The sequence below is a fragment of the Littorina saxatilis genome, linkage group LG9, assembly GCF_037325665.1.
Source record: "Littorina saxatilis isolate snail1 linkage group LG9, US_GU_Lsax_2.0, whole genome shotgun sequence".
In the NCBI taxonomy this organism is placed as follows: Eukaryota; Metazoa; Mollusca; class Gastropoda; order Littorinimorpha; family Littorinidae; genus Littorina; species Littorina saxatilis.
In genome coordinates this window covers 3,163,648-3,189,832 of record NC_090253.1, presented here as the reverse complement: position 1 = coordinate 3,189,832, position 26,185 = coordinate 3,163,648, and the positions used below count along the sequence as shown (strand labels likewise).

General features: G+C 44.0%; 1 protein-coding gene and 1 long non-coding RNA gene across 2 annotated transcripts in view; one reads left to right on the top strand and one right to left on the bottom strand.

The window, feature by feature from the left end:
* LOC138975079 (nitric oxide synthase-like) overlaps positions 1-26,185 on the top strand; it is a 115,365-nt gene that overhangs the window by 68,651 nt on the left and 20,529 nt on the right. The window contains exons 14-18 of the mRNA XM_070347730.1: positions 14,723-14,772; positions 17,919-18,047; positions 23,678-23,852; positions 24,927-25,150; positions 25,587-25,780. Coding sequence (XP_070203831.1) covers positions 14,723-14,772; positions 17,919-18,047; positions 23,678-23,852; positions 24,927-25,150; positions 25,587-25,780 — 772 coding nt within the window. The remainder of the gene's footprint in view (positions 1-14,722; positions 14,773-17,918; positions 18,048-23,677; positions 23,853-24,926; positions 25,151-25,586; positions 25,781-26,185) is intronic.
* LOC138975080 (uncharacterized) lies at positions 6,042-7,319 on the bottom strand. Its single transcript, XR_011458498.1, has 2 exons — positions 6,850-7,319; positions 6,042-6,580 (listed from the first exon to the last, which is right to left on the bottom strand). It is a non-coding gene; the product is annotated as an uncharacterized lncRNA (long non-coding RNA).

Below are 26,185 nucleotides of genomic sequence, written 5' to 3'. Positions count from 1 at the left end.
GACAGTTGGTACTTCTTCTTTCTTTGGATGAGCACTGACTTGTGAAGGTCCACTCACAATCTAGTTCCATTCATTCAGTCAAAACACAACACCATAGTACAATTTACTATTCTTTTATTTGACCAAAGTCACAAGAAATCTTCTTGTGTTTTAACCAACAACATACACAAGCATCGCTTTTCTTTGGCGATATTACAATATTTCACAATACGTGTATCGATGCGAGCAAAATCAAGAGGTGGAAAGTGTCACGCCTTCTTGTCATGACGTCGCCTTCTTGTCATGACGTCATATTTTATGACGAGATGGCAGCTGGTTATAGTCTCGGTCCTCCAGCTGATCCAGTCTCGGCAAAGTAGTCTCGTGTACTGTGCTGTATAATGTCCAAAAGCGTCACATACGCCCATGGGGGAATGAAGATTGTGGTCAATCTTATCCTACGCTGTGGTCATTCTACTCAAGTAGTCAGCTCCCACGTTGTCCTTGCCAGGAATCACTTTGATGGTGAAGTCGTACGGTTGCAGTTGTAATGCCCAACGCATCAACCTTGCATTCGTCGGTTTCATGCGTTGCAAGTACTGGAGGGGTTGATGGTCCGTTTCTAAAACGAAATGTCTTCCATACAAGTAGCGTTCGAACTTCTGTATTCCCCACACAGTAGCTAGGCACTCCTTCTCAACTGTGGCATAGTTCTGCTCAGCGCTGTTCAGCTTCTTGCTTGCGTAAGCCACTGGTTGAAGGCCTTTTCCTTGATCTTGGAGCAGTACAGCTCCCATTCCACGGTCAGAGGCGTCGGTTCTCACGACGTACGGAAGTGCGAGGTCTGGCATGATGACGACAGGATGATTCGTCAATCCTTCTTTCAGTTTGTCGAATGCAACCTGACATGCTTGGTTCCACTTCACGTGTTCTGGTTCGTGTTTCTTTGTCTTGTCCGTGAGCGGCGCCGCGATGTCGGAGTACCCTGCGATGTAGGAACGGTAGAATCCGGTTGTCCCTAGGTATGCTCGTAGCTCCTTCTTCGTTTCTGGCGGTTTTGCATCCCTGATCTTCTTGACCTTGTCGTCCTCGGGCCACCTTTTGCCGTTCCCAATCTCGTGTCCGAGATAGGAAAGTTGTTCGTAGCCGAAGAAACACTTGGATGGTTTCGCGGCGAGGTTCGCTTCTTGTAGTCTCTTCAAGACTGCCCTCACGGCCTCGATGTGTTGTTCCCACGTCTCGGTGGCGATGAGTATATCATCCATGAAATGATGGACATCCTTTCTGTTCAATGGGAGCAACAGCTTCCTCATCATACGGTTGAAAATCGCTCCAGCCGTAGATAGTCCAAATGGCATGTTTACCCATCGAAATTGACCGAGGGGCGTGGTGAATGCTGTCTTGTCGCGATCCTCTTCCTGGATCATTACAGCCCAATATCCCTTCGTGAGGTCAATTTTACTGAAGAATCGCGCGTGAGAAAGCTCTGAAAACAGGTGCTCCACATCAGTGATGGGTTCTGCGTCAAACTGTACGACCTTGTTCACCTCTCTCAGATCATTGCAGAACCGTATTGACTTCCCGTCGGCTTTCTTTACCAATACAATCGGTGAATTGTAGGGTGATGCGGCAGGCTCAATGACTCCGAGTTCTAACATCTCCTTGACTTCCCGTTCGACGACGTCGACTTGGGAATGGGGAATAGGTCGGGGCTTCACATAGACAGGTTTCTGGTCCGTCATTTTGATGACGCACTTTTCAAGTGTGGTCTGTTTCGGAACATCGGTCAGGTTGTCGCCGAACTCCTGGCACGCATCCTCGATGTCCTTTCTCTGCTTGCGATTCAGTTTCTCCCATATGTGTACATCCTTGGCAAACTCCGTCCTCTTTGTTGACGGGGTCGGGATGTGTTTCAGACTGTCCGCGTCCGCGAAATAGTCGTTTGGCACTTCGTCATAGTCTTCGACGACGATGGCGATGTGTTCTTCCTCCTCTTCCTTAGGAGTATGTTCTGCCTGGAACATCTTGTCTCTCTCGTGGTACTCCCGCAGAAGGTTGACGTGATACGTGCGTACGTTGCGTCCCACCTTGATACGGTAGTCAAATGCGTTGACTTTTTCCTCGACAGCATATGGTCCCCTCCATGCTAGCTCGAGCTTGTTATGTTTTGTCGGGAGAAGTAGCAATACTTTGGCTCCGACCTCCAACGTCCGACGTTTGGTGTTGCGGTCGTAGTGATGAGCTTGGCGAAGCGCTGCCTTTGCTAGGTGGTCTCTTGCGATCTCGCAGGTTTCTTCTATCCTGTTCCGTAAATCAGTTACGTACTCGGCAGTTGTCTTTGCTTCGTCGGAAGCTCCTTCCTCTGTCCAGAGTTGCCTCAGTATCTGCATCGGTCCTTTGACCGTGCGTCCGTACAAGAGCTCAAATGGTGAAAATCCAAGAGAGTCTTGTGGTACCTCCCTGTATGCGAAAAGTAGGGCTGGTATGAACTCATCCCACTTCTCGGGTTGCTCCATCGCTAGTTTCTTCAACATTGATTTCAGCGTCCCGTTGAAGCGCTCAACCAATCCGTTGGTCTGAGGGTGCCATGGAGTTGTCGTAAGTCCCTTTATAGCCAGAAGCTGCTGTACATCCTTCATCAGCTCGCTGGTAAACTGTGTGCCCCTGTCGGATAGGATTTCGTCGGGCAGTCCCAGTCTGGTCCAGAAATTCCAAAGCGCCTCGGCGATGGTGCTGGCTTTGATGTCTCTCAGTGCCACAGCCTCTGGGTATCTTGTCGCATAATCGACCATCACGAGTATGTATTGTTTCTTCGAAGCGGAGATAGGCTTAATTGGACCAACCAGGTCCACGGCTACACGCTTGAAGGCTGTATCGATGACTGGCATCCTGCCCATCGGTACACGTTTGGTCCGTCCCTTCGGTGATGTACGTTGGCACGCGTCGCAGCTCATGCAATGACGTTTGATGTCTCCCACTATCCCCGGCCAGAAGAATTCTTGCCAGATTCGCTCGCGAGTCTTCTTCTGTCCCAAGTGGCCAGCCATGGGCGAGTCATGTCCTGTGCGAAGTACCTTCGATCGCATCCTCCGAGGTACAACAACTTGTCGATGCTCCTTCCCTTCCTTGTCGACGTACTGGCGATAAAGGACGTCCTTGACGTGTGTGAAACTGACCCGTCCATGGGTCACCTTTGTCTCGGCTAGCACATGTAGACGACTAAGGGACTCATCTGCATGTTGTTCTTTCTTGAGATCGGCTGCAGAAAACAATTGTTCGGCCTGAGGTACTAACGATATCTGCGCTTCTAGTGCAGCATCTCGTTTCCTCTGATCCCGTGTTTCCACGGCTGCTGATCCTTCCACGATCACAGGGTCACGTACTGGGTATACGGGTACCTCTACAGTTTTTCCTTGGAGGCCCATCTGATTTCCTATCAGGACGGAATATATCGGGTTGTCCATCACGCTGACTTCTGTTTCACCTACAAAGTACGGCGTGTCCAAGTGTACTCTTGCTATGCGTAGTTGTTTCTTCGTAGACTTATCTGCGAGTGTCGTTTCCTTGACTGATGAAGTGAAGTTGGCGTCAGGTACCAGAGCTGCGTCGACGATTGTTGAAGTGCTTCCCGTGTCTCGGAAACCTGTCGTCAATCTTCCTTCGACGGTGATTTTGGAGACTTTGGTGAAGGTCTTCTCGGCGCACGTTCCACAAAGCTTGTCGTAGTTCGTCGAGTTTCCCACCTTCACTTTGGTGTCCATAGCTGCCCCGGCATCTTCTCTGAGCTTCGGACACTCACGCTTGAAATGAGGTCCATTGCAGTGGAAACATCTGATGTCCTTCTTGAAGTATGGCTTATCTTTGTCCGCTACTTTGCCTGACTGAGATTTGTCGTCGTACTTCCCACTAGCCTTGCGTGCCTCAAATCGATGACTATCCTTCTCCTTCACTGACCCCTTGTCATCTCGGATCTTCTTGCTCGCTGACGGTCTTGCTTCTTCGTACCGCACGATGAGTTTCTTGATAGCGTTGATGTCCTCTGGCTCCCTGTCTTTGATATAAGTAGCTAAATTCTCTGGTAGAATTTCCATCAGCTGCTCTCTCAAAAATAAATCCTTCAGGGATTCGACATCACTCCCATGTCCTGACATGTCGATCCAGCGGTCCATGAACAGTGACAAATCGTTGATTAAATGCTTGTACGTGTCAGCCTGTTCTTTCCTTCTAGATCTAAATTTCTTCCGGTACGTTTCTGCCGTAATCTGGAAGTGTTCCAGCAGAGCCTTTTTCAGAAGCTCATATGATCCTCGCTCGTCGTCCGTAAGGCTGGTGTAGGCGAGTCGCGCCTTTCCTTTGAGGAGTGCTGTCAATCTGGGCAACCAAATCTCGTTGCTCCAGTGGTTCGCTCGGGCGTGGTCCTCGAATTGAAATATGAAGGACTCGATGTCGTCCTTGTCCTCCAAGAACGGCAACTTGGATTGATAGTTGTCTCGGTCTCTCTGCTGGGTGTGGTTGCTGCTGTTATTGGAGTTTCCTCCTCCTGAGTTAGTAGGGCGAGTAGCCTCAGCTTGGATACGTAACTCCTCGAGCCGGAACTCATGTTCCTTGTCTCTGGCACGTTCGTCGCGATCCCGCTGTTTCTCTTCGCGTTCTCGTTCAACTTCAAGTTGTTTCTCGCGTTCTGCGCGATCAAGTTCCAACTTCTTGGCTTCAACTTGCTGCTGTATCTGCTCGAGTTCGAATTTCTTTGCTTCACGTTCTTGCTCGATCACGTACTCTCTCAGCTCAGCTCCCGTTAGACCTAACATCTCTCCTTTCTCCATCAATTCTTTCGTCAGCTGCAAGGCCTTGCTCCTTGTAGTGACACCACTAGCGACTTGCTGTTCTTCAGACATCTTGTCGTCGAAAGAATCCTCCTCTTTACGAAATTAGCGATCCTTCTGAAAACCCTTGGTTATACGCGTTCAAAATCCACAAAAATCGGAATTTGCCGCAGCCAACTCGGAAACCGTCTCCGTCAACTCGGTAAATCGCGTCCGTAAAATCGGAAATTGAAAACGACCAAGTTAGTTTATAGTGTGTACACACTCCAGTTACCAATTCCTCGAATTGTAACTTTGTTTGTGACTTTGAATTCAAAGTTGCCCACGACTTTAGACAAAGTGTCTTATTCAAATCGGCCACCCACGTCAAACTAACGTGACTGATAATTCGGTGTTCTAATAAAATCCAATTCTATCGGAACCCTCGCCAACTCCGCACTTGTGCTGATCAAACACAATGCTATGACATTTAACCGAAATCAGTAATATGTATTTGCTCAACTATATGTCAGATCTGGACTTCTCGTAGAACAACGGTTCTCTTGTCCCCTTTACTTTGAATTCCGAATTCGAAAGTGAAAGAATTTATAGCTTGAACAAACTACACCCTTTTGCAGAGTATTTATACCGCTCTGACTAACACCTTGCGTTGGTTCTTCTCTCAGAAGAAGGGAATCACGGAGTCGTTTCCCCAACCCTATGTTACCAACTAACCAGTTTACAACAGAATCCTCGTCTGATTAAACTGTACTGAAGCTATCTGACATGCTTCCCTTGTGGTCTTGATACTTTTTAACCCAGAAGTATCGTCTCTTCAATAAGAGGTTACGTTCGCTTTTAGGAGTGGGAATGGAATGCTTTGTTGCTATTTACCCAGAGCAACGTCTCTACATTTAGAGGTGGTTTAGGTTTGGGACTGGGGTTTAACTAATCCTTAAACTAAACACAAAATAACTAAGATGAGATGAGAACGTACAATACACACGAGAATTTCTTAAGTTAATTTTGACTCAACAAGATCCCCGGACGAGCTTCCCAATTTGTGACTAACCCTGGCTCTCACTGTAATATAGTCTAGGGGTTATACTACTGGCAGACTGTGATCGCCGTTATTTTAGGTTCTTGTTGATCTGTTATGAGTCGGGTTAAACTTATATGTGTGTTTAGGTGTACGTGTAAAGGAAAGTGAGAATGATAGTAGAAAGGAGCTCTTTGAGGAGTAGTCAACAAAGACTGATGAAAGTTAAACGTATCAATTTAATGATGCCAACAGATGGATATGATGTGACTTAGTATTATTCTTTGCTTATCTTTCTCGGCCAAGTAGGCATGGGTCCGTACAAGAGTGTCTGTGCACTGCTCGAGCTTGGATGGTTTCAGCGTTCAAGTAAGGTGGAGCTAGTATCACACAGTTTGTACTGCTCGGCGAGGAATGCGCGTCTAAGTCTTTTTCCCCTCGAAGTCCACAGGGATCTCCCTCTCATGAGATGCAAATGTGCTGTGACTTCTGAACTGCCTGGCCTGGGGCGGAGACGATCGGCTCTCTACACTCTGGAATGACTCGTGCACCCATGCGCTCTGGCGTCGGCGAGGAAGAGATGCTGAAGAATCAAGATGAAGGACTCCAGTTAGTTCCGGAGTACGTTTAGGTGATGAAGGAAGGAGGGTTTGGAGTTAGGGAGGAGCCTCGAGGATGGGGCTTGACTCCAGAAGAAAGATTGAACTTGTTCTTTAACGTTGAACTGGTTATTGAACGTTAGTTGAACTTGTTATTGAACCTGGACCAAAGAGAAACATATGTTAATATCAGCGGTCCTAACTTTCCCAAACAATAAACATACACATACACTTTCACACAGTCATCAGCCTTCAATTGACCAACGGATGATGATGATGAAGATGGCTGCCTAGATTTGCACCGGTCAAAACCTGCATCGAAATTACAAATTCTATTAGAATGTGACGAGGGATTCGTGCCGCTCGAAGACCTCCGGGTACATCGTTGTGTGATGCATCTGTTACTATAGATGTTAATAGGTAAACCTACCTCAAACAGGTTCGTGAGTTTACGGCCCCCCCACAAGAAAAGCGCCTGCCCTTTTGTTCTCAAATGTTACAAAAGACAGTTGGTACTTCTTCTTTCTTTGGATGAGCACTGACTTGTGAAGGTCCACTCACAATCTAGTTCCATTCATTCAGTCAAAACACAACACCATAGTACAATTTACTATTCTTTTATTTGACCAAAGTCACAAGAAATCTTCTTGTGTTTTAACCAACAACATACACAAGCATCGCTTTTCTTTGGCGATATTACAATATTTCACAATACGTGTATCGATGCGAGCAAAATCAAGAGGTGGAAAGTGTCACGCCTTCTTGTCATGACGTCGCCTTCTTGTCATGACGTCATATTTTATGACGAGATGGCAGCTGGTTATAGTCTCGGTCCTCCAGCTGATCCAGTCTCGGCAAAGTAGTCTCGTGTACTGTGCTGTATAATGTCCAAAAGCGTCACAAAGTCCACGAAAATAAATTCTTTGAAAATGTCTCACGCTCGACAGAAAGCAGCCAGGATGTTCCTGTTCGGTGAGCGTTCAAATGGAAGTATGCTAGTACTGTATGTAGACGCTCGGGGAGCTCTGTGATGGTTTACGGGAGACTTACTGTGCCTTTAATTTTGCGGATTGTCTCCTCACACAATCGGACCGTGGTGCGTTTTGGCGCTAGACCTAACTTTTAAAATCTAAATAATAAATTGACAGCTTGTTACACAAACATTCTTAAATCACGAAAGAATTCTTTTTTCATCAAGACAAGCTCAGTACAATTCGAAGTTTTGAAAGTTTGAAAAAAGAAAGGCCCGGAAGTAGGGTCACGCAAGGTCGTGGTTCTCGTAGCAGACGACGGTTTATGCTATCGCCAGTTCCTCTGAACAGTCAAAAGCCATCTCTAGAGTTCTTGTAAACCACAGCCGTTTGTTTCGTGCATAGTCAGAGGTACATAATAACGTGGTATTGCAGTTAAGCTCACAGCGAATTACAAACTGACGACGACATTGTGAAAAAGGAAAACTGGATCACACGGGTTCACGATGGCTCAGGGGTAAGATAAACCACGCAAAAATAAATTCTTTGAAAATTGCTCGCTCTTTACGGAGGACACCTAGGATGTTCTCAATCGGTGAGTGTTTAAATGAAAGGGTGTTTGTACTGTGTGTAAAAGCCTAACAGTATCTGTGATGGCTTACTTTGCCTTTAAGGGCAGGTGGGCCAGTGCAAATTGATCAAATTTTTGCAGATTATTGTTCCAAAACCTACCTATCATCCATGTGTGTCAGTGTTTTTGTCAAAAGTGTCCTATTTATCTGTCAATAAAGACAACATTTGAACATGTGTGGCATTGATTGTCTTCTGTAGTCGATATTCCCCCGCCAAAAAATGTCTCATTTCAAAGGCTAGTTACGGCTTTGTCATCAGCAAAACAGTGCATTCACGACATACGAAACTGCGCAGCAGCTCTTGACCTATAACATGACATCAGTGTTTTGATGAATGTTCCGTTCACTCAGCCACTAGTCCGTTGCAAAGGCAGCAATCGTAATCGAACGGAAATGTCCTTATTTGGAAGGTACTCGACATCCATTGGTTCGTTTCATAAACCGAAATCGGGAACCAGTTTACTTTGTGAGTGCGCATGCTCAGCCTACGAATTTTGCATCCGGAAACTACCGAAGAAACTCTCGGCCATGACGGGAACACCCGAAGTTCACTCGGTTTTACAACATCCTGGTTACACATCAAACGATCGGTGACAACCGAAAGCGAATTTTTCATTGAGAAACAACCTTTGATACGATAACAATGGCTCGAAATAAAAAAGAGGAAAATGTCTTTGTTAGGCGCGTTTGATCGACCTGCGCGATCTCGCGATCGCGCTGCGCGTTTGGTGGATCGATCAAACGCGCACACATCGATCGATGTGTGCGCGTTTGATCAATACAAAGAATACAAGAATCGTTAAAAACGCGCAGCTCTCATATACTTGCGCATTTGGACGATCCGGCTCACAAATCACCTGTAATAGCAAATGATTTAAAAGTTCAGCTGTTTTCATGAGAAGTCAGAGGGATGGACAGAGATGAGGAAGGGGGGATTGGGGGGAGAGACTGAGAGACTAAGAGAGAGACTGAGAGAGAGAGAAAGTGTGTGTGAGAGAGAGAGAGAAGAGAGAGAGACAGAGAGCAGAGAGAGAGAGAGAAGAGAGAGACAGAGAGGAGAGAGACAGAGAAGAGAGAGAGAGAGACTGAGACTAAGAGAGAGAGAGAGAGAGAGAGAGACAGACAGAGACAGAGAGAGAGAGAGAGAGAAGAGAGAGACAGAGAGGAGAGAGACAGAGAAGAGAGAGAGAGAGAGACAGACTAAGAGAGAGAGAGAGAGAGAGACAGAGAAGAGAGAGAGAGAGAGAAGAGAGAGACAGAGAGGAGAGAGACAGAGAAGAGAGAGAGACTGAGACTAAGAGAGAGAGAGAGACAGAGAGAGAGAAGAGGGATGGACAGAGATGAGGAAGGAGGGATTGGGGGGAGAGACTGAGAGACTAAGAGAGAGACTGAAAGAGAGAGAGAAAGTGTGTGTGAGAGAGAGAGAGAGAGAGAGAGACTGAAGCGAGAGACAGAGAGCAGAGAGGAGAGAGACAGAGAAGAGAGAGAGAGAGACTGAGACTAAGAGAGAGAGAGAGAGACAGAGAGAGAGAGAGATCCTGAGAGATTGAGCGACTAAGAGAGAGAGAGAGAGAGAGAGAGAGAGAGACTAAGAGAGACAGAGAGAGAGAGAGAGACTGAGAGACTAAGAGAGAGAGAGAGAGAGAAACATTAAAACATAGAACTTTATTACAGGAAAGATAGCATTAGGTCCGTAGGGCCTTTCTTCCAGCTAGTCCTGATCTAAGCAAAATGGTTATAATCGAAATGGGAATACATAGGAACAAACTTTTTATGATGAAACGCAGACACACGCAATAATAGTAATATGAGAATAAGATCATAAAGAACTCAGAACTCAGAACTCAGAAATGTTATTGTAAACCACACTGTTGTGTTTGTACAAGGGGGGAGTAGAGTTTCCATTCAATGTATACTCTCTCACAAACAAGTAAGAACAAGTGCATAATACAGTGCTAAGGGTTGGAACATAGCGATCGAAAATCATGTACACACATTCATTTTAGCCTAGCAGTTGCTGTCGATGCCTGAATGCATAAAATGTATACCGGGAGAGTGCCCACAACCTACTTTTGTTTTGTGTTAGTAGTATCTGCATTGACGAGTTTTCTAGTTGACCGATTTCAAAGACATTTCCTAGGTAAGTTTCTCTTATATCAGAGTATACTGGACACTTAAAAAGAAAGTGGTGCTCGTTTTCGTGAGGGTATCTGCAAAGTGGGCAAACATGGGAACCGTTTGCAGAATATCTCTGTTTGTTGCACATCAGGGGTGAAACCCCAAGTCTGAGTTTTGTGAACACTTTTTGGATATATGGATTGTCTATTTGGTCAAGGTACTTTTCTCTTCCAAAGTCAGGTTTAAACAATTTGTATGTGTCATACCTCTCACTGTCTTCTAGCTTACTATGCCAGTTCTGGGTAAAGCAGTCTTTTAGGCGTTGTTGAAAAGCCTTGATAAAGTGTTTTTCGTTGCCGACATAGCCGTACGTCCACACATGTCCAAACCCATTTTCACATAGGAGGTTTCTGACCCTAGCGGACCAATTGTCTGTCCCTCTGTCTGCCATGTTCCTCATCATCACATGGGCCATTTTTACATATCTTGTGTTGGGGAGGCGATTTAGCCGCAACCAATATTTAACGCATCTGGTAGCAGCGAGGACTGATAGGGGAAATCTACCGAGTTCTCCGTATACCATGCAGTTGGGACTTTGGGGGGAAACACCTATTATCCGTTTGCATGCGAACATGTGTACCTTTTCAATGTTAGAGCAATCAAAACAACCCCACATTTCTGAACCGTATAGCAATATGGGGGTAATCTGTGTATCAAAGAGTGTGAAAAAAAGGTTTAGATCATAACATCCAATATTCCACAAAACTCTAAAAATGTCGATAACACCACGCTTAGCTCGTACAATAGAGTCTTCAAAGCATCATTGGATGGAAACTTTGGTGGTCAAGGTTAAGCCGAGATATTTATACGAGTTGGTAACGTACATGTTGTCGTGACCAAATGTCCAGGCTTCGTTTTTCCCCAAGTATCCACCGTTGCGAAATACCAACACTTTTGTTTTTTCTTTGTTTACCTTTAAACCTAATCTGTTGGCAACTTCATGCAATATATTTAACTGGTTTTGTAGTCCCACCGGTGTCACTGAAAGCAATGCTATGTCGTCAGCAAACATCATGATAAATAGTTCAATTTCACCCGGAAGAAGTTGAATTCCATGCCTCCCTTTTAGAATCATTTCAGACGCAAGTTCGTTAATCAAAAAAGAGAACAGGATTGGGCTTGCCAAGCATCCTTGTTTGAGACCTTGCATACACTCAAAAAAGGCCGTGTAGTCAGAGTTACACCGAACACAAGATAATACGTTTGAGTACATTGCTCTGAGTGTTTGAAGCATTTTGCCCCCAATGCCGATCTTGAGCAGTACATTCCATAGTACATCTCTTTTGACAGTGTCGAACGCCTTTTGGAAGTCCACAAAGGCCACATACAGTTTCTTGTGTTGTTTAAGTTGCTTGCTTACAGCTGCATATAACGTGAAAATATGGTCCACTGTCGTATACCCTTTTCTGAATCCAGCTTGGGACTCAGACATGACATTGTTCATTTCAGCCCACTTAGTCAATCTATTGTTAATGATGGCAGTATACAGTTTACTGACACAGCTTAGCAGCGACACGCCCCTGTAATTGTCAGGGTTCTCATCGTTGCCTTTTTTAAAGATTGGGTGAATAATGGCTTTGGCCCACTCAGCTGGGTATGTTCCTGTGTGGAACAGTTTGTTAAAAAGCTCTACCAGGTAAGTAGTAACATCATCACCTGCGATGCGAAGCAACTCGTTTGGGATTTCATCTATACCTGTTGCTTTGCCTTTTTTCAGTCCTCTAATGGCTTCTCTTACCTCTCCTTCAGATATATCTTTATTTAGCTCGTCCATGTCGAGGTCCGGGACCTCTTCCGCGGATAACTCGGTTTGCTGAACTGGAGTCGCTCCAGCAGCTAAATTATTAAACACGCCGTTAAAATGGTTAAGAGAGAGAGAGAGAGAGAGAGAGAGAGAGAGAGAGAGAGAGAGCGAGAGAGAGAGAGAGAGAGAGAGAGAGAGAGAGAGAGAGAGAGAGAGAGAGAGACTGTTTGAAAGATTGAGAGGCCTGACAACAATCAAATCAAAAACGTTGCTGGGGTATATTTCGGAACATTCCTGTATTTAAAACTTTTCACTTCCGGCGTGCGATGTGTGTGTGTGGTAGGGACTTACTTTGTGACAGATCGTCCAAATGCGCAAGTATAAGAGCTGCGCGTTTTAAAGGCACAGTAAGCCTCCCGTAAACCATCACAGAGCTCCCCGAGCGTCTAAATACAGTACAAGCATACTTCCATTTGAACGCTCACCGAACGGGAACATCCTGGCTGCTTTCTGTCGAGCGTGAGACATTTTCAAAGAATTTATTTTCGTAGACTTGTTCGTTAACAACAACGGCGCCTCGTTTTTGCGCTAGACCTAACTTTTAAAATCTAAATAATAAATTGACAGCTTGTTACACAAACATTTTTTAATCATAAAAGAATTCATTTTTCATCAAGACAAGATCAGAACAATTCGAAGTTGTGAAAGTTTAAAAAAAAGAAAAGCCCGGAAGCAGGGTCACGCAAGGGTCGTAGCAGACGAAGGTTTATCAGTGCAAATCGCCGTTCCTCTCAACAGTCAAAAGCCATCGCTAGAGTTCTTGTGAACCACAGCCGTTGTTTCGTGCATAAAAAACGTGCTATTGTAGATAAGCTCACATCGAGTCGCATTCATGACTAACTGACGACTGCATTGTGAAAAAGGAAAACTGGATCACACGGGTTCACGATGGCTCAGGGGTAAGATAAACCACGCAAAAATAAATTCTTTGAAAATTGTTCGCTCTTTACGGAGGGCACCTAGGATGTTCTCAATTGGTGAGTGTTTAAATGAAAGGGTGTTTGTACTGTGTGTAAAAGCCTGACCGTATCTGTGATGGTTTACGGGAGGCTTACTCTGCCTTTAACGATTCTTGTATTCTTTGTAGCCTATTCTTTGCATCGATCAAATGCGCAAACATCGATCGATGTGTGCGCGTTTGATTGATCCACCAAACGCGATCGCGCGATCGCGCAGATCGATCAAACGCGCCTAACATCTTTATTAGTTCGGTTAGCAACAACAAGTAGTTCCGCTGGTACTAGGCCAAAGTTTGGATTCTGCCGGTGTTTCCGATACAGAGGAAAGCTTTGATCTCCACGCAGATTCACAGGTCGCCATTTCCGAACACGCCATGGCGCAGACTTTTTACGTCTTGGCACTGGCTTGCTTTGCGCTGAATTTGAGTCAGTTTCTGTGCAGTATCTCCTCGACAAGCAAGTCGAGCATTTGCTACGCAAAAAAAACAAAAACAGAAGAAAGTATCCAACATCAGTCAGATTATCGGTAATGTTTGCTGGCCTGCCATTCCACAAACGAAACTGGATCAGCAACTGTTTGTATCAATCTGCACTTTCGTAAATTCCGTCACTGTCACTGTGTCATTTTCTTCACCGCGATACACAGTTCATTGCGAAGATCTTCCTCAGTAAATCGTTCAGATTCCACGTACGATTTGTTGTCAAGAAACAACTCAAACGAAAGTTGCAAACTCATCCTCCTCCGTCTTGCTTGTCGAAGCACCAAAGTACTGTATCGATGTAAAAACAAAAGCAGAAAACTTCGACCAACAAATTCAGCGCATAAGACACGACGAGATAACGGAAGGAAATAAGCCTCGTTCTGGCTCAAGTACCGTTAAAAATACCGTTATTCTCGCATGCAGATACAAACGAGAATCGGGTCATTGATACACGTTTAGCGCTGGGGCAGTATCCCCATGCTGGTTGACAGAGGGAAAGAAGGGATGGACGCATAAATTCGCTGCTGGCGTGCTAAAGGCTAAGTAGTTTGCAATTCAAATAAACTAAGCTGTTCATTCATAACACAGTTTTGTCCTTGTGTGTCTGTTTCAATAGTGTTTCTGTGGTGTTCAATCTTCAATGTCGTTTTTCTCAGTTCAGCCATTTTGCCTACGGTTACGTCTTGGGTGTTGCGATTTCTCTGGCTGTAATTTAGCTAGAGCAATATTTTTTTTTGTAGTTTGTGCAGAATATAACATTCTGGGGGATTACGAAAGGATTTTGCTGAAATTGTATTATAGTCATATCCAGATTATTTCAAAAAATAATTACGCAAGCGTTACCCTAAAGTTTGACAGTTGTAACAAAGAAGTGTTCCTAACTCCAAATATAAATATAATAAACAAGATCTGCTTCGTAATCCCCTAGAGCATACCCAGAAGGATAAAATAAAACAATAATTAGAAGTGTGACAATCACATCTGCTGAAATATCGTGTATCTCCTGTACTCAACTTTTGTCTGTATTTTGACTGTTTTTGTCGCGTAAAACAAAAACCAGCAACCGAAAATACAAAAAGTGACTATTCTTTGTCATCATTTGTTCATTTCTTTCATAAAATAACATTCAGACACAATAAAACATTCAAAATAAAAAAAGGTAGTGCACTGGCCCACCTCCGAGGTATAGTTCTGATCTAGGTTAGTAAAGTTTTTTTTATATATTATACCCCTGTGTGCAAATTTACGATTGTGTAACTGGACTGATACTTTTGCAGGTGCTGGCGAAATCACTGTTTGAAATGGAACACCCAGAGAAATCAGGATGGTGAGTCCGTAGGACCAATTCTACCCTTGAAACCTCTTCTACCCTTACAAGTTAGAATTTCAATTTATGCACAGCTTCATTTGTGTGTTTTGAATCCTTTTATTGAGGCTTGAGAGAGAGGTTGATAAGGTGTGCCATACATGTAACGTGTTTGACTCCTTGTATTGAGGCTTGAGAGAGAGGTTGATAAGGTGTGCCATACATGTAACGTGTTTGACTCCTTGTATTGAGGCTTGAGAGAGAGGTTGATAAGGTGTGCCATACATGTAACGTGTTTGACTCCTTGTATTGAGGCTTGAGAGAGAGGTTGATAAGGTGTGCCATACATGTAACGTGTTTGACTCCTTGTATTGAGGCTTGAGAGAGAGGTTCATAAGGTGTGCCATACATGTAACGTGTTTGACTCCTTGTATTGAGGCTTGAGAGAGAGGTTGATAAGGTGTGCCATACATGTAACGTGTTTGACTCCTTTATTGAGGCTTGAGAGAGAGGTTCATAAGGTGTGCCATACATGTAACGTGTTTGACTCCTTGTATTGAGGCTTGAGAGAGAGGTTGACAAGGTGTGCCATACATGTAACGTGTTTGACTCCTTGTATTGAGGCTTGAGAGAGAGGTTCATAAGGTGTGCCATACATGTAACGTGTTTGACTCCTTTATTGAGGCTTGAGAGAGAGGTTCATAAGGTGTGCCAAACATGTAACGTGTTTGACTCCTTGTATTGAGGCTTGAGAGAGAGGTTCATAAGGTGTGCCATACATGTAACGTGTTTGACTCCTTTATTGAGGCTTGAGAGAGAGGTTCATAAGGTGTGCCAAACATGTAACGTGTTTGACTCCTTGTATTGAGGCTTGAGAGAGAGGTTCATAAGGTGTGCCAAACATGTAACGTGTTTGACTCCTTGTATTGAGGCTTGAGAGAGAGGTTCATAAGGTGTGCCATACATGTAACGTGTTTTTGACTCCTTGTATTGAGGCTTGAGAGAGAGATTCATAAGGTGTGCCATACATGTAACTTGTTTGACTCCTTTATTAGCGAACGACGACGAAGAAGAAGAAGACTCCTTTATTGAGGCTTGAGAAAGAGGTTCATAAGGTGTGCCATACATGTAACGTGTTTGACTCCTTTATTAGCGAACGACGAAGAAGAAGAAGAAGAAGACTCCTTTATTGAGGCTTGAGAAAGAGGTTCATAAGGTGTGCCATACATGTAACGTGTTTGACTCCTTTATTGAGGCTTGAGAGAGAGGAGGCTTGAGAGAGAGGTTCATAAGGTGTGCCATACATGTAACGTGTTTGACTCCTTTTATTGAGGCTTGAGAGAGAGGTTCATAAGGTGTGCCATACATGTAACGTGTTTGACTCCTTTATTGAGGCTTGAGAGAGAGGTTCATAAGGTGTGCCATACATGTAACGTGTTTGACTCCTTTTATTGAGGCTTGAGAGAGAGGTTCATAAGAAGGTGTGCCATACATGTAACGTGTTTGACTCCTTTATTGAGGCTTGAGAGAGAGGTCCATAAGGTGTGCCATACAGAGAGAATACTACATGGCTTGCTGTATCGTACCAGATTTACACGAGTTGTTTTTTTAAATATTGAACTGCGAGCGAAAGCGAGCTGTTCACTATTTGAAAAAGCAACGAGTGTAAATCTGGTACGACACAGCAAGCCATGTAGTATTCTGTTTATCCTACATACTGTACTTACGTGTATTTTACTGAAAATGTCCTGCATTCGGGGCAGCTAAATTGAAGACGCTTGTTTTGGAACCTCGATCTCTTCTAAAGCCTCGTTCAATCTATTACGTCAAAGCAAAGAAACGTCACTCTGAAAGTGTGGCGTGACGTGTTAGTTCAAAAAATTCATCAGGGTAATTAGCGAGCGCAATTTTTTTTCTATAATGACGTTTGTCTCGGTGACTTTGGCATCATGAGCAGTGGAAAAACAGGTCCCTGCCAGACTTGCTTGACATGACCTCATTTACATGATACACACACGTGTGATTTGAACGATTATTATCTCACGGGTGTCTCTCTCACGTATGTAGGATAAATGTAACTTGTTTGACTCCTTTTATTGAGGCTTGATAGAGAGGTTGATAAGGTGTGCCATACATGTAACGGGTCATCTAATAAAAAGTCTCAATCCAGCAGTTTCGTATCCCGGTTACAATCAGTCCTTTTTTATATCTGGCAAATCGGGGCGGGGATGTAGCTCAGTCGGTAGCGCGCTGGATTTGTATCCAGTTGGCCGCTGTCAGCGTGAGTTCGTCCCCACGTTCGGCGAGAGATTTATTTCTCAGAGTCAACTTTGTGTGCAGACTCTCCTCGGTGTCCGAACACCCCCGTGTGTACACGCAAGCACAAGACCAAGTGCGCACGAAAAAGATCCTGTAATCCATGTCAGAGTTCGGTGGGTTATAGAAACACGAAAATACCCAGCATGCTTCCTCCGAAAACGGCGTATGGCTGCCTAAATGGCGGGGTAAAAAACGGTCATACACGTAAAATTCCACTCGTGCAAAAAACACGAGTGTACGTGGGAGTTTCAGCCCACGAACGCAGAAGAAGAAGAATATCTGGCAAACAGACTTACAAACAAATACATGTGGCCATCTCTTCTTCGCATTTTGTAATAGTTTTGATACGTTCCCTCCGCGGGAGCCTGCGACATGTCAACTAACGCACACAAAAACGAGACGACAAAAAGTAATGGCAAGAATGACGCTACAAAAAGCTAAGAAAGCATGTCGTATCAAAACTGCGGTCAACAAGATGGCGTGTTTAGTCAGAAGCGGGAGAGCAACGAGTTAGTGAATCTGATCAATGGTGATTCATTACCACAGAGTTTGGTACTGGGTTCCGGACTGTCCCCTACCACCACCCTCCGTAATCAGGAGTACTTTTGGGTGTTCTTACTTCGTATGTTTTATTGTTTTATGGTTACGGTTGTCATATGTGGTTTGGTGGTTTTAAGAGCAGATGAACCACACTTTTCCATCCATTGTTTAATTGTATGGACAATAAATTATCTTATCTTATGTCTCCCATGTGCACATCTGCCTAATTTTGAAAGTCCCTATATCACATACCAGCCGTGTATCATATCTAATTATCTTACATTAAATGAAAACTGTGTTATTTTCAGCCTCAACTTCTCCTCGTCGTCCTACATCCGTATGAGCGTGTTCAGTGAGCATGGCGGTCACACTGACGACAAGGAGTCTAGCGTGGACCACAATCTCACCATGGAGTCGGGGCCTCTCGGCAACGTCAGGTATGATATTGATGGTCGTTATGTGGCTATACAGGTAAACAAACAAAAATCACAACGCGTTCCTGTCTCTGAAAATACCGGGAGCTACACATATATTGTTGTGTGGTTAATTTTTTTTTAGATATTATGTGTTTATAATAATAACAAGAAATTCCTCCGAGGTAGGAAAAACACCCCCGTCAGAGAACTCAGAACTTTATTACATGCGGAGAGAGAGAGAGAGAGAGAGAGAGAGAGAGAGAGAGAGAGAGAGAGAGAGAGAGAGAGAGACAGACAATGACAATGACAATGACAATTCTTTATTTTACGAGGGTAACAGAATAAGCATTGGTATACTTTTTTGCATCTGGCCCTCGCCCTAAAGAGGGACTAAATCTACTATAATAACTACTACTACATACTTACATAATTAAACATATGAAACATTGTAGTCTATAAATGTTCATGACAAGGTGCAAAGCAAAAATTTGCAAGTCAAATAGAGTCAGAATACTATGCAATAGTACATCAACTCTGCAAGACAATGGATATTATGCAGAACATCATAATTTCGTGCACAAAACAATAAATCAAAAATGAGTGACTGTGTCCCAAAGGACATAACAATCAAGAATAAACTATTTTCATTAAATGGGATATATATATTTGTTTTTGAAAGAATCTGTGCTGGTAGCTTCCCGTAAGGCATTCGGAAGAGCGTTCCAGAGACGGCCACCTGAATAAACTAGACTAGACTTAAATAAGTCTATCCTAGGAAGAGGAGTGTTAAATTTCATAAGGTGGTGTGAATTCTGCAAAGAGAACTTTGAACAAATGGTTTGGAGTAGAGTTTCGGATATAATTTTATGCATAAAGATTCCTTTGTTAAAAAGCAGTCTTGACTTTAGAGGTAAGATCCCTAAATGTATGTAGTCTAACTCTGTGAGGGTAGTGTGCTTTAGTAATACTACTTTTAGCGCTCTTTTATGTAATCTGCTGAGTGGTTTTAAGGAATTTTCACTTGCGGAGTCCCATAGAGTGGATGCGTAATCAATAACAGATTGAATATGAGCAATGAAGAATAACTTTCTGGTGTGGCAGTTCAGGAAGTGTTTAATTCTAGATAAGAGATACACTTTCTTTGACACCACTTTTCTAAGTTGCTCTATGTGGGTTGACCAAGACAAGTTGTTATCGATATTAACACCCAGCAGTTTGTGATGGTCGACTTTTTCCACTATTTCACCATCTATCATTAAAGCAGGACCAGCTGAACAAATATTCTGGCGTTTTTGTCTTGTTGTTATGACCACAACAGGCCGCAATTTTCTCCCCCCTTTCCTAACCTAGGTGGTGGGTTCAAGTGCTAGTCTTTCGGATGAGACGAAAAACCGAGGTCCCTTCGTGTACACTACATTGGGGTGTGCACGTTAAAGATCCCACGATTGACAAAAGGGTCTTTCCTGGCAAAATTGTATAGGCATAGATAAAAATGTCCATCAAATACCCGTGGGACTTGGAATAAAGTAAAAAAATTCCATCTCACACGGCATTAAGTCTCAGGAAACATGAATACACGCATGCAGGAAAAAAAAAATATGGGTAGCGCCGTATGTATGGCAGCTCGCTTTCCCCGGGGAGAAAGCAGCCCGAATTTCCATGAGGGTAACCTCACTGGACTGTAAATCTTATCCAATCCAATCCAATCCAATCCAATCCATATGTATATGGTTTAGCTCAGTCCACTCTGTCAACTGGTTTAAACTCCTTTGAAGTGATTCTGATAAGCGAGTTACATTTGTGTCGCTGGAGTGAATTGTGGTGTCATCTGCAAAAAGTTCACATACATTTTGAATATGTAGGGGGAGGTCATTAATGTAGATAGAGAAGAGGAGGGGTCCTAAAACCGATCCTTGTGGTACACCGTATTTTACTTCTTGCATGCTCGACGCCGAGGCGTTTGTTAGTACAGTTTGTTGTCTGCCGGTGAGAAATGAACTAATAAGTTTCACAGTTTCGATTCCGACGCCATACAATGCAAATTTTCTCAGTAATAACGTGTGATCAATAACGTCAAAGGCTTTAGCAAAATCAACAAAAATGGCACCACAGAATTCATTGACAGACACAGACACAGAGAAACAGAGAGACTGAGAGACAATCAATCAATCAATCAACGAGTCTTATATCGCGCATATTCCGTGGGTACAGTTCTAGGCGCTCTGCAGTGATGCCTTGTGAGATGTAATTTTATACAGAAGTCAGAAGGCAGAAGGCAGAAGGCAGAAGTCTGAAGTCAGAAGTCAGAAGTCAGAAGTCAGAAGTCAGAAGTCAGAAGTCGGAAGCCGGAAGCCGGAAGCCGGAAGTCGGAAGTCGGAAGTCGGAAGTCGGAAGTCAGAAGTCAGAAGTCAGAAGTCAGAAGTCTGAAGTCTGAAGTCTGAAGTCTGAAGTCTGAAGTCTGAAGTCAGAAGTCAGAAGTCAGAATGTTTATTCGCGTAAACACACGGTCCATTGCGAAAGTCTGAAGTCAGAAGTCTGAAGTGAGAAGTGAGAAGTGAGAAGTGAGAATTCAGAAGTCTGAAGTCTGAAGTCAGAAGTCTGAAGTCAGAAGTCAGAAGTCAGAAGCCAGAAGTCAGAAGTCAGAATGTTTATTCGCGTAAACACACGGTCCATTGCGAAAGTCTGAAGTCAGAAGTCTGAAGTGAGAAGTCTGAAGTCTGAAGTCTGAAGTCAGAAGTAAACACACGGTCCATTGCGAAAGGGTTCGTCAACCCCCGTTGGTGAAAGGGAAATAACCATTCTCAGTGCGACCAACTGAGAAGGTTATTTCCCTTTGACCATTAATATGTCACTCTTAATCTTAATCCACCAATAACTCCCTAACCGTGTGTTTGACTGGTCCCAATTTTTGAGTCACTTGAGAAAAAGTGACTCTATGTACTCACCCGAGTCGTCCGTCCGTCCGTCCGTCCGTCCGTCCGTCCGGACGTCCGTCCGTCCGGACGTCCGTCCGGAAAACTTTAACGTTGGCTATTTCTTGGACACTATTCAGTCTATCAGTACCAAATTTGGCAAGATGGTGTATGATGACAAGGCCCCAAAAAACATACTTAGCATCTTGACCTTGCTTCAAGGTCAAGGTCGCAGGGGCCATAAATGTTGCCTAAAAAACAGCTATTTTTCACATTTTTCCCATTTTCTCTGAAGTTTTTGAGATTGAATACCTCACCTATATATGATATATAGGGCAAAGTAAGCCCCATCTTTTGATACCAGTTTGGTTTACCTTGCTTCAAGGTCAAGGTCACAGGAGCTCTTCAAAGTTGGATTGTATACATATTTTGAAGTGACCTTGACCCTGAACTATGGAAGATAACTGTTTCAAACTTAAAAATTATGTGGGGCACATGTTATGCTTTCATCATGAGACACATTTGGTCACATATGATCAAGGTCAAGGTCACTTTGACCCTTATGAAATGTGACCAAAATAAGGTAGTGAACCACTAAAAGTGACCATATCTCATGGTAGAAAGAGCCAATAAGCACCATTGTACTTCCTATGTCTTGAATTAACAGCTTTGTGTTGCATGACCTTGGATGACCTTGACCTTGGGTCAAGGTCACATGTATTTTGGTAGGAAAAATGTGTAAAGCATGTGAGTCGTATGGGCTTTGCCCTTCTTGTTGTAAGGACCGTCTCAGGAATGTATAGAACCTGTTCACCAAGTTTGGTGACGATCGGTCCGTTCATTCTTGAGATCTATATGCGAACACAAACAAACAAACAAACAAACAAACACATCGAGTGAAACCTATACACACCCCTATACCGGGGGTGTGATAATAATAATTAGGTAGAAGTGCAACGCCAAGGCACTGCATACCCTAGCGAAAGACAAACCTCTCTCTCTCTCTCTCTCTCTCTCTCTCTCTCTCTCTCTCTCAGTCTCTCTCTCTCGCTCTCTCTCTCGCTCTCTCTCTCGCTCTCGCTCTCTCTCTCGCTCTCTCTCTCTCTCTCTGTCTGTCTGTCTCTCTCTCTGTCTGTCTGTCTCTCTCTCTCTCGCAAACACACACACACACGAACACACACACACACATACCCCAAGTTACACACGTACACACATACACACACGCACTCACTCACTCTCTCACACTGACACTTCATACACACAAAACACACACCCCTACGCACATATATACAGACGGACATACACACCCTTACAAACAAACACACATACACACACATACACTTACACACACGCACAAACACCCACCCACCCACTCTCTCTCTCTCTCTCTCTCTCTCTCTCTCTCTCTCTCTCTCTCTCTCTCTCTTTCTCTCTTATACAAACAGACACACACCCACACACACACACACACACACACACACACACACACACACACACACACACACACATGTGCATACGCACGCATGTACGCACGCACACACCCACATACACACACACACACACACACACACACACACGAGTACAGACTTATGCACGCGCGCACACACACACATACACATACACACACACACACACACACACACACTAACACATGTGCACAACATGAACACACACACACACACACACACACACACACACACACACACACCGCGCGAGAGAAAAAGACTACAGGGAGGCATGACGTCATGATGCATTAATTGACAAAGACTTTTGACCGTGACGTAATCTTCTTACGCGAGCTTTATCCATAGTCACACACAAATAGACTTGGAAACTACAGAATTTCTACCCGTCCAAAGCGGCCTTGGGTGGCGTTTGCTCAAAAAATGGGGGCGCCTATTGCACCCACCGTATTTTTGTTAGTATGGTCCCAATTTTTGGTGAACTTCCATCTTCAACTGTAGCCCGTAGCCGGGCACAAAGAATCCTTCTTTATCATGTATTATCGGTATGAAAATTTCTCAAGTCTGTGACAGGGGAGGCTACCGCTCCTTTCACAGCAGACTCTGCACCCGAGTTGTTGGCCTTTAAAGTCAACACCCGTGGTTTGTGGAAATCTGTTTGTGATAGGGTGTGGTAGTTTCCGATTGTCTGTATGTTCATGGAAACCTTCGGGTTTGCATAACAGTTTTTATAGGGCTAAGAAATTAGCCCTAACATTTTCAAACCTGTTTGATTGCACTTCGCTTCCCGAGGTGATCGTAGTGTTTCGGCACACGGTTACAAGTCGATTACAGTATAGCGTTCGTGGGATACCTCCAGCTTCGCTGGGATAATAATATAAATGAGCATTTATATAGCGCAACATCATAACTTTACAATTATGCTCTTTGCGCTTGACACATTTAAAATTAAAACACAGTTATATAAGCATTTAGATCCACATTCATAGTCAACAAAAGCATACACCATCAAACATACATTACAAAAGATTCTTCCACTAACTAAGCCCTGGGGTTGCGGAGGACTACCCACACTTCGCGGCATTTGAACACTGCATGAAAATGATACTAATAACATAATTGTTCAATTATTTTAACTCCATCGCTGTTGGATATTTTCAGGTATTAAGTGTTTGCCCTGGAATTGCTGCGGGCCTAACCACACTTCGCAGCGTTCGGACACTGACTAACATTGTTTAACAATTATCATAATTCTATCCCTGGTGGATATTTTCAGATATGCCGTGTTCGCCCTGGGGTCGCGGGCCTACCCCCACTTCGCGGCGTTCGGACATTACATGGACAAGATCCTGACGGAGCTGGGCGCGGAGTGCATCCACAACATCGTGGAGGGAGACGAGCTGTGTGGGCAGGAGGAGTCCTTCAGAAACTGGGCGGAGGCTGTCTTCAAGGTATTGTTACTGATTTAGCCTAAGTACACGGTATGTTTGTAGGTGCAAGGAAGATTAGAGTGAAGCAAACCGGCACGGTTGGCCTAGTGGTAAGGCGTCCGCCCCGTGATCGGGAGGTCGTGGGTTCGAACCCCGGCCGGGTCATTCCTAAGACTTTAAAATTGGCAATCTAGTGGCTGCTCCGCCTGGCGTCTGCATTATGGAGTTAGTGCTTGGACTGGTTGGTCCGGTGTCAGAATAATGTGACTGGGTGAGACATGAAGCCTGTGCTGCGACTTCTGTCTTGTGTGTGGCGCACGTTATATGTCAAAGCAGCACCGCCCTGATATGGCCCTTCGTGAAACAAACAAACAAATTAGAGTAAAGCAGACCCGGGAACCCATACGATTTCGCCGTATTCTGTACCCTTGTTTAAAATACGACCAGTACGGTCGGGGGAAACAAAATACGACAAGAACAATTCTTAGGACTAGTTTTTTTTCTGTCTCTTTTTTTGATTAAAATAACTTTATAACTCTGCATTTAATCAATGATTACAGCTTTTGTCATTACACATTGGAAGAAGCATTTATTTTAAAGTCATCCCGGTTTTAGGACCCTCTAGCATTCCGCTAAACATAGTAATTACAGAGTTCTAGATGATCGAACGTGTAGCAAAGACCTGTACGCGTACGTGTAGATATTGCGTCACCCGTGACTCACTTTTTTTTCTCTCTAATGTTCCAAATCATACGTTGTTTTGCTCCCACCAAGACTTTAGATCTTGGCAAACGCGTGACGTAAAAACTGGATTTTATGACGTTACCCGTACACGTTCCCGTACACGTGCTAAAAAGTGCCACATCTAGATTTTGCAAATAGGGGTCACCGGACATTGTAGGTAGAGCCTTGGTGGGGAGCCATGTTTCTGAGTACATTTATCCCTCAATATTTTTTTTTTTTAATGTGTATTTGTTGCTGTAATTAAGATTATTATATTTAAGATTGATTGTATAGGCGCTTAGAACTATTTTAGGATTTGCTCCATATACCCTTATTATTAATTTTTTTTTTTTTTTTTTTTTTTTTTTACAGGACGCCTGCGAAACGTTCTGCTTGGGTGACGACATCAACATCACGGAGGCGACCGGCGCGCTGTCCAACACTGACCACAGCTGGACCCCCAACCGGTTCCGCATCACCCCCATCGACAACGGCAAGGACGCCGACGTGTGCAAGTCGTTGGCCACAATACACAGTAAGACGGTTCTCCCGTGCAGACTGATGGAGAGGACACAGCTACAGAGTAACGAGTCCAGGTAGGTGTGTCTTTTGCAGTTTGGTTGGTTGGTTGTTTGGTTGGTCGGTCGTTTTTTTTCTGGCTGGCTCACCCGCTGTCTCTGTCTCTCTCTCTCTCTCTCTCTTTCTCTCTCTCTCTCTCTCTCTCTCTCTCTCTCTCTCTCTCTCTCTCTCTCTCTCTCTCTTTCTCGCTCGCTCGCTCCCTCTCTCTCACATTCCATCTGTCTATTGAAGTTAGAGGCAGTTAGCACACTAGTACAGAATACTACACGACTTGCTGTGAGAAACCTGGGTTTCAGTCGTTATTTTTTCAAACATTAAAAAGCTTGCTTTCGCTCGCATTTCATTATTATTTGAATAAAGAAATAACTCGTGTAAACCTGGCATCACGCAGCCAGTCATTAATAATTATTCTCTGATTTCACAACATGCATTTTTTTCTTTCGCGTGTTACAGTCGACAAACTATCCTAGCCAAGCTGAACACACAAGACTCGTCAGAGCTGCAGTACGCCCCGGGAGATCACGTGGGCATCTTCCCCGCCAACCCACCAGACCTGGTGGACGCCATCTTGTCCCGTCTGCACAACGCGCCTCCGCCAGACCAGATCGTCAGGACAGAGATCCTGACAGAGGTTTCCACACCTCTCGGTGAGTTTGACAAGGCCGAAACAAACGTTCAGCTAGCGAGAGTCTCGACGATCACAGAGAAAGCCTGGAATAATTAGAGCAATCTAGCTAAGACCAACAACAAACAAGTCGCGTGAAGCGATATGAAAACATTTAGTCCGTCGTTATAATAAGAATAAGAATAAGAATACTTTATTATCTCATAGAGAAATTCAGGCGTGGTACATAACAATAATACAAACAAGACATTTCTTTCTTTACTTTATTTGGTGTTTAACGTCGTTTTCAACCACGAAGGTCATATCGCGACGAAAACCAGACATTGATTTTACATAAGACATATAGCACTATTTAACAGGGCAGGTTATCAAAACACCTCCCACATACCTCTCTGGACATTCCTTGCATTGTGCTTACGCATTCAGA